At 32.0% G+C, this 9,521-nt stretch overlaps 2 protein-coding genes across 2 annotated transcripts; one reads left to right on the plus strand and one right to left on the minus strand.

Annotated features, from left to right (window-relative positions):
• Positions 1–923: 923 nt before the first annotated feature.
• Positions 924–2,717, minus strand: mRpS18A (mitochondrial ribosomal protein S18A). The gene is made up of 3 exons (XM_072532598.1): positions 2,505–2,717; positions 2,195–2,455; positions 924–1,081 (listed from the first exon to the last, which is right to left on the minus strand). Exons 1-3 carry the CDS (start codon positions 2,599–2,601, stop codon positions 972–974), a joined length of 468 nt encoding a protein of 155 aa, XP_072388699.1. The 5' UTR covers positions 2,602–2,717; the 3' UTR covers positions 924–971.
• A 346-nt stretch (positions 2,718–3,063) lies between these two features.
• On the plus strand, positions 3,064–9,064 carry LOC140441714 (uncharacterized). The gene is made up of 2 exons (XM_072532597.1): positions 3,064–3,465; positions 7,141–9,064. The coding sequence occupies exons 1-2, from the start codon at positions 3,234–3,236 to the stop codon at positions 8,712–8,714; spliced, it is 1,806 nt and encodes a 601-aa protein (XP_072388698.1). The 5' UTR covers positions 3,064–3,233; the 3' UTR covers positions 8,715–9,064.
• Positions 9,065–9,521: the final 457 nt, after the last annotated feature.

Raw genomic sequence — 9,521 nt, forward strand, 5'->3', positions numbered from 1 at the left:
CGAAATCCTCATAAAGTTAAGGCTCGAAGAAGAAAAGAGAGGCCTGTCGGACGCCAGTATGGGCTCAAAAAAGGCAGATCTGCAATAAACAGGTTAGCAAAGGAAAAAGAAGCATGCAATGGTGGGTGCATAGTGGCACTCTTCCTAGATATCAAGAACGCATTCAACGCGAGCTGGAGGAAAATCATAAGACTATTAGAAGAAATGGAAATAGCCCCATACCTGCAGAATTTGGTGAGGGATTATTTTACAGATAGGATCATTAATATAACTAAAGATGACATAATGAAGACATTTGCGGGAGTGCCACAGGGCTCGGTGCTAGGTCCGTTGCTCTAAAATGTTCTCTTTATTGACATATTGGAGATTAACCTAGGAGAGGGAATACAGCCATTTGTTTACACAGACGACCTGGTCATACTAGTGAGGCACTTTGAGAATGGGCCCAAAATGAATAGGGCAAATACAGCCCTTGAACAAGTTATGATGTTCCGTCTGTTTCTGTCAAGAAAATCACCAAATAGGGCTTAAGGGAAAAACAGATGAGAAGGAAGCCGCGCATACATGTTAGGGTGGCGTAAACAAGACTAACCGCACGTGTGTAACTGACGGTGGTTTTAGTTGGTAGGCAGAGCATCATGGATGCACCCGAGGGCACGACTTTCAAGAGGGGAAATGCATTCAGGCGTATCCTTTTACTCTGAATCCAACACACATCTTTTTAGAGTTTTACACCCTTATTAAAAAAAGAGAATACTCCCTCAATACTGGTTTCATTAGTGAAGTTAAAGTAGCGTAGTGGTAGCAGTAGAGTAGAGTGGAAAGCAGTGGTGGGGGACAGGTGGTAGAGTATTATTTATACACCTTAATTTTTATTTTTTTAACTGTAATTTTCACTATTGAGGTGCAATAATAAAAGTAACATTAACATATAAATTTATTTGTTTTATGAATAACTTAATTCATAACATTCATTTTATTTTAATGGTACTCTCATCAAAATACTTATTATATCTTTTCCATCTGTATCTTTTTTTGGGATCTTTATGGCTATAACTTGGTGTTAAGTTTGGCATTAATCCTGAAAAAAACAACAATAAAATTATTATATGATACATAAAACAAGTACATACTTTATTTCACAATTAAAAGACAGAAAGAAATTAACAAAAGGCAATCATACTATAAACCAATAACTCTATATTAATGAACATTTGTAAAATTCACAGTACTTAATCATAAAATTTTGCAATTTAGTAGTTAGTTGCTTAAGTCAATTGTTCAGTTAGTTCATTATATTAGACAATGCTTTACTTGTATCATATGGTCAGATAGCCAAGCAGGTCAGGTGGCTGACTCTAATTCACTTCACTGTCGAATGGTTAAGTGGATGTGCATTCAAGCCCTGGCTTGGTGTACAGAAAGATAAAAAAGGTGTTTAAAATAAAAAGACAATGTGGTATTTAAGCACATAATAACTGGATCTGGCTATAGCTAGTAATATTATTTACCGATCGTATCTCATTTTTAACAATTTTTAATTTCAAAATTTTTTTATCTAATACTTAATGTCCATATACTTCCTTCTGTACATACATACATTTCCAAGGTGATTCATTTTTCTTGTTGGAACCTAATCTTGATGAACTTAGAGCCAAATAGGTTACAACCATTACTAAAACTTAGTTTAATACTTTTATTAATTAATAGTTTGTGAACAATGTTTAAATCAGTTGCTGTATTTATCTAATGAATATTTTTATCCTCAAAATTTCAGCTGAGGCCCAAAGCCTGCTTGTAAGATATATGATTGCAGATTTCAAAGGAGTCGTTTGGTCTCATAGACCTTTCCACATTGCAAACTGAAAGATCCTTTGTGTGTGCTATAAATATGTGTTTCATTCCAAAAAAAATCTAGACTTAAGTAAGATTATTACCTGTTTCAGAGATACATTTATTACATGATCATAGAATAAAAGACCTATTCTAGGTACTTATGGCATTGTCAAAGAATTACCTTATCAAGTTATATTTTAACAAACAAAATCCAACCATGTATTTACAAGATTTTGTGGGAATATCACATAAATGGAAAAAGTGAAAAAACAATTGAGAAAATGTTAATAAGCTAGGCTCTTTGTGACACAAATTCAGAACCAACAATACTTTTTAATTTATGGCCGATATTGATTACCTGATTTTTGAGCCATAGCTACCAATGTTGCAATGCGTTTCTGTGATCTTGTACATAATCCTGTGATTCTTTTTGGTAGCATGCATCCATCTGTTCTTACAAATTGACTTAAAATTAAAACATCTGTATGCTTTATGTCTAAACCAGAGGCACAAACTGAGCATGCAGTTGGGTGATCATTTTTCAATAGATAAGGTTCTCTTCCCGAAGGTACATGTTTTGCAGAGATAATTAATTCTTTATCATTCTGAATTTCTTGTACTAAAAAAAATAATTAAAAATCCAAACATTTTCAACATTGAAAACTTACTTTCTTTTAATCTTAGGACAGGAAATACACTAAAGTTTTTTATGTTACAATTAAGATCTAGTCGAATATTTTTTATTTGCTTTAACAATAAATTCATTTTGTATTTAATTTACTGAACTTTTAAATTAAAATTATTACGAAATTTATGAAATTATGTTTGAGGTTAGTTTTAGGTTTTTTAGTTCAGCAGATGTCAGATGTACATGTACTATGTTTTAGTTGAGTGTATCGTGTTTTAGCAGGGTTTTAGCAAAGAATATAAATATATTCTTTGGTTTTGAGTTTTAGGTTAAATTTCAATCATTTCGACAATAAGGAGTTGCCTGCATTGAGGCTGACAAAATAACTTTGAAATTCTACTATTCATCCATATTCATCTGATTAAAAATGGTATTAATGATTATATAATATAATTAATGAATGATATTCATAAATATTACTAATATTAAAAATAAAGATAATGTTTCTTTGTTCATGTAAAAAAGGACTTTCTTACCACTTTCTTTTAACGTAACGCTACTGGGCCCTGATCTTTCTTGTTTTGTTTATACTCTGACAGTTTTGACACTTAACCACATGAAGTTTGGTTTTAAGCGTCTATATTCTTTGGTTTTAGTATAAAAATTACAAATTACAATTAAAATTAACATTATTAATATTAATTAATTGTATATCGTTTCTGGTGTAAACATAAAAGTGAAAAAGATATATAAAATCAAGTTTAACAGTATGGAAATATCGCAAGTTAGTGAAAAATCTTGTAAAATCGAAACACCAAATCATGATCTGGCTGATGGCCCTCTGGATACCATTAAAATTGAAATTATGGAAGAACCCAAGACAGAAAGTGCACAGGATACATTTGGTTATTTAGATTTAAAAGAATTATCTGTAAAAACTGAAATTGAACCAGATGAACATAAATTTCCACTATTTGAAGAAAAACCAGCAAATGAAGAAAGTAAGTAGTAAGATTCCCGAGATTAAAATAGGTCGATTTAAGCTTAGTTACCTTAGTAAGATAGTTGATAATAACCGAAATAAAGGGTGTCAAAGTTGAACTTTTATTTTATTTATTTATATCATAACTTGTTTTAAAAAAAATAGTGAAATGACCAATATGGTGCCTATACTCTGACAAGTAATTAAATAGGGTGATTCATAAGTGCGATATGATATACTAATTGTATGAGGTGCAAATCATATATGCTATTTACTAATAAGAAAATCCAAAGTAATATCGGTCCACATTTTGATAGCTCTACATACATTTTAATGGGTAATATGTGGTCCTTTACAGTGATTTTCACAGATGCCACCAAATATTCTTCTCAGTATCCTTCGTTCAAATATAAGCAGTTGTATCATACCTAGCATATTTAGCACAAATATAGTAGATTCATTCTTAACCTTTTTGGATAAAAGTATATTACAACGATAAGAATATTTATATTTACCACATTAAACTTTTTTTTATAGCTTGGTTTATAAATCATCGGAATATTGGGAATCCATTGAGTCTTCTGACTCGTTGGCACCGACCCTTACTATTACTGGTTCAATAACATTTTCCATTATTCCATCTAGCGTCAAACATTTAACAAAGGCTTACTGTGCATTTGCATTTGTTGTATCTTGCCAAAATTTGCCTATTTCCTCCTTATCTGCTAAAATGGAATTCCGGCATCGTTTTATATATGTCGAAAGTTAAGATCTTATGTTTTTCTTAATAATTCAGGCTCGTTTTAGGAAAGTATCATAGATTTAAGTTAATATAGATTTGAGAGTTGGGGCCCTATTTTTAAAGAAAAATGAATGTACTTACAGTTCTGCGGAGGGTATTTTTTTGGGATTCATCCAACTTAATAGACGTTCGTCCACGCTGATTTGTAGATGGAGGTTAAAAACCATTTGTTATCTGTTAGCAACAGCTCCTGACAGCTTCTGTTGGAGGTAGTGCTTTTTCCCCAAGCATATACCTTCCAGATAATTTATTTTTCCTCTTGTGAGAGAGGTCTGTGACATGTATGTTGTGTACTTATACCAATGGTTACATCCATTCTTATAATACAAAAAACTGATAGAATATATATATATATATATATATATATATATATATATATATATATATATGTATATATATATATATATATATATATATATATATATATGTATATATATATATATATATATATTCTATCAGTTTTTTGTATTATAAGAAAAACTCCTCTTGTGAGAGAGGTCTGTGACATGTATGTTGTGTACTTATACCAATGGTTACATCCATTCTTATAATACAAAAAACTGATAGAATATATATATATATATATATATATATATATATATATATATATATATATATATATATGTATATATATATATATATATATATATATATATATATGTATATATATATATATATATATATATATATATATATATATATATATATATATCTTCTTCTTCAAGTGCCATCTCCGCGGCGGAGGTCGGCAATCATCATAGTTATTCGGACTTTTGAGACGGCTGCTCTGAAAAGTTCATTTGATGTACATCCGTACCACTCTCTCAGGTTGCGCAGCCATGACATTCTATGCCTCCCTATGCTTCTCTTTCCTTGGATCTTTCCCTGCATAATCAGTTGGAGCAAGGTGTATTTCTCTCCACGTGTAATACGAATTTAAAATTTCCATTTCTTTGTTCATCCTTCCCAGAACCTCTTTGTTTGTGACGTGTTCTGTCCATGATATTTTCAGAATTCTTCTGTACACCCACAGCTCAAATGATTCCAGTTTTTTCATTGATGTCGCATTCAAGGTCCAAGATTCCATTCCATAAAATAAAGTTGAAAAAACATAGCACCTCGCAACCTAACTCTTAGTTCCAGTTTTAAATCCCTGGTACATAGAACTCTTCTCATTTTGTTGAAATTTGCTCTAGCCTTTTCTATTCTTATTTTTATCTCCTGATTGTAATCATTTGTGGAGTTAATCATTGTTCCCAGGTATGCATATTTGTCCTTGTTCGACGTTGGTTTCGTTTATTAGAAGATGCTCGTTATTCATTTGAGTTTTTGATATTCTCATAAATTTCGTCTTCTTGACATTCATTGTTAGACCATACTCTTTTCCATACTCTGCTATTCTGGTCACCAGTCTCTGAAGATCTTCAATGTTTTCGGCTAAGATCACAGTGTCGTCCGCATATCTAATGTTGTTAATGGGAACTTCATTAACCTTTATTCCAGCTGTTTCACCCTCAAGAGCTTTTTTCAGGACCTCTTCGGAGTAGGCATTGAAAAAGAATTGGCGACAATACGCATCCCTGTCTTACTCCACATCTAATTTCAATTTCTTCTGACAGCTGTTCGTTAACACGTACTTTTGCTCGCTGTTTATAGTATAAATTTGATATGATCCTGAGGTCGTTGTAGTCAATCTTCTTTGATTTCAGGACATTCATTAAATGTTTATGTCATATTTTATCGAATGCTTTATTATAGTTAATACATATATATATATATATATATATATATATATATATATATATATATATATATATACATATATATATATATATATATATATATATATATATATATATATATATATATATATATATATATATATATATATATTCTGATATAAACTGATAGAATATAAAAGCTGCCACACAGGGTAAGACCGGTTGTCACTCGACACTGAGGAGTAGGCAGATTGAGACCTCAGTGCCGTTTGACGGTTCTCGTATTGATACGGAACAAGGTACTGGTACGTCACCAGTGAGGGGAGTAGGCAGATTGAGACCCAGAACTCGAACGGAACCGTATCACTCTTGATAATGGCTCAAAAATGGGTGCCGAAACGTCGAGTAACAAATTCTCAACGCAGTTCTTCCCGAGAACTTAGTAATTTTCATATATATATATATATATATATATATATATATATATATATATATATATATATATATATATATATATATCCTGTTACTAGTAAGTTAAACACTGATTGCAAAAACTGTTCGCATGTTTTAAAATATCATTTTTGCCGATTGATCATTTACTGGCTGTATAATTTCCACTACCACTAAAATATTAAATACTACCAGATTATTTAATTTTCAATAATCAACATAAATGTAATATGCAGTATGAATTCGATGGTAATACGATCTTCGCCGCCGCAGCACAAAATTTCCTTGTTAATAGCAGTTTTTAGATAACATGAATATTTTTAAATGATATGTGTTGATTTAAGAAATTGATTATGGTAAAAGCTTTAATCGTAGGAATTTACGTACGCAAGATCGGATAACTACGAAATTCACAGAACGACAAAGGCACATTCAGAGATATAATGGTAGAGTTATTTTCTAATAAAATAATTAAATTCTAAAAAAATATGCAGCTGCTGGAATTGTAGAATGTCTTAACAGTTGACAGTTCTAAAATTAGTTCAATGAGGAGTATCAGTAGAATTCGTAGCAATGAATCACCCTCCCCAAAAAATTGTCAGAGTGCAGATCAATTTACAACTGCGTTCCAGAAACTGTTTTCTTCCCTTTGCTTGTGAAACTCTTTATGTATTATTTTTTCCTTCCAGTAAAATATTCACATAGTTATTTTATATTTTAGGTTTCCTCCAAGAGGAGTACAAAATGCAAATTGTGCAAACATTAACTAAACCTTCATATCAAAAAGGAAACTACGATATGAGCGAATGCGGCGAGGGAAAAACATTAAATAAAAATATCAAAGTTCAGACCGAAGAATGTCAAATTTGTTTCAAGCTGATCTGTCCAACAGACATTAAAAATCATTTGACTACACACACCGGAGAAAAATCGAACAAGTGTGAAATTTGTTTTAAGCAATTTAGTACAATATCTGGCTTGAAACGACATATGCGGTTGCACACTGGAGAAAAACCTTACAAGTGCGAAATTTGTTCTAAGCAGTTTAGTGTAGCACACCATTTGAAAGATCATATAAAAACGCACACTGGTGAAAAACCTTACAAGTGCACAATTTGTTTTAAGCAATTTTCAAGAACTGAGACATTGAAAAATCATTTGCTAACGCATACTGAAGACAGACCCTACAAGTGTCACATTTGTTGTAAGCAGTTTTTTCACACACGAGCATTGAATGATCATTTGCTAGCGCACACTGGAGAAAAACCTTATAAGTGTAAAATTTGTTTGAAGCAATTTTCTGGAACTAGTACGTTGAAAAAGCATTTTCTAACGCATACTGGAGAAAGACCTCACAAGTGTCACATTTGTTTTAAGCAGTTTACTCAAACAGGAACTTTGAAAAATCATTTGCGAACACACACTGGAGAACAGCCGTACAAATGCCAAATTTGTTTTCAGCGGTTTTCGCTGCTAAGTAATTTAAAAAAACATTTGATGACGCACACTGGAGAAAAACCTTATAAGTGTGACTTTTGTTTTAAGCAATTTAGTCAAGCAGTTAGTTTGAATAGACATTTGAGAGTGCACACTGGAGAAAAACCTTATAAGTGTGAAATTTGTTTTAAGCAATTTAGTGAAACAGAAAGTTTGAAAAGGCATTTGAGAGTTCACACTGGAGAAAAACCTTACAAGTGTGAAATTTGTTTTAAGCAGTTTACCAAAGCAAGAAATTTGAAAACACATTTGAGAGTGCACACAGGCGAAAAACCTTACAAGTGTGATACTTGTTTAAAACAGTTAAGTAATGCACAAAATTTGAAAAAGCATTTGCGAACGCATTCTGGAGAAAAGCCATACAAGTGCCAAATTTGTTTTCAGCGGTTTTCACAGCAAAGTAATATGAAAATACATTTGAGATTGCATACTGGAGAAAAACCTTACGAGTGTAATACTTGTTCTAAGCAGTTCACTCATAAAAAATCTTTGGATATACATACTAAAGTTCACACTGAAGAAAAACTTTACAAGTGTGAAATTTGTTTTAAGCAGTTCGCTCATAAAAATTCTTTGGATAAACATACGAAAGTTCATACTAGAGAAAACCTTTACAAGTGTGAAATTTGTTTTAAGCAGTTTAGTAAACCAAGTTATTTGAAAATACATATGAGAGTGCACACTGGAGAAAAGCCTTACCAGTGTGAAATTTGTTTTAAAGGTTTTTCTCATCAAAGTAATTTAAAAAGACATGTAATGATTCACACTGGGAAAACTTCCCCATCTTTGTTGTTTTAAATTGTTTTCTCGCCAAAAAGAGGTGATGAGAGTGACTGAGAAAACTCCTACCAGTGTAAAAATTGTTTGTTGTGGCTTACTAAAGCTGGTCAAATAGTACTAGTCCGCTTCAGCGTTTTAACAAAGTTTCAACGAGAAGTGACTCAATCTTATGGTGCAAGTCTGTCCTCGTCTAGTATGGAGATAGACTGGAAACTGGGCACTAAAAATTGTAATATCTTTATTTGTGACATACGCTATTATTATAAATTTTTATATTATATTAACGTTGTAATTGAACTTTATCGTCTCATATAACTTAATAAATATCCACTTTTTCTAATGTAGATAATCTGTTTTCTCATTAGAAAACTGACGAGGCTCTGACGACCGAGTATGGTCGAAATAACTGTTACAGCAAAATAGCTATCACATAGGGAATTAAGGAAATGTAATTTTCCTGAACCTTTCAACACTTGCGTGCGAATTCTCGCTCCGTACTTATAAAATATTTGACCCATAACTCCCTAATATGCAGTCGAATGACTAAGTGCGTGCTAATAATCTCCTAAATTGTGGTGATTTTTGCGTTAGTATAAAGACGCGTACACATTTGGCGAACGCATGTGGCCGAAGCCTTTCGACCAAACGCCTTCGGTAAATGTGTACGTCCCAACACACGATAGCAAACGCATGTATTTACATCAAAAGTATTCGTTTATGCGTACTGATGGCCCGCGTGCGAGCATTTGTGTACCAAGATTGTGGAGCAAAGATTACTTTTATATTCGGTTTTTATATAACACTGGTTATAGTATTTTTTAATAA

The sequence above is a fragment of the Diabrotica undecimpunctata genome, chromosome 5, assembly GCF_040954645.1.
Source record: "Diabrotica undecimpunctata isolate CICGRU chromosome 5, icDiaUnde3, whole genome shotgun sequence".
NCBI classification, from domain to species: domain Eukaryota; kingdom Metazoa; phylum Arthropoda; class Insecta; order Coleoptera; family Chrysomelidae; genus Diabrotica; species Diabrotica undecimpunctata.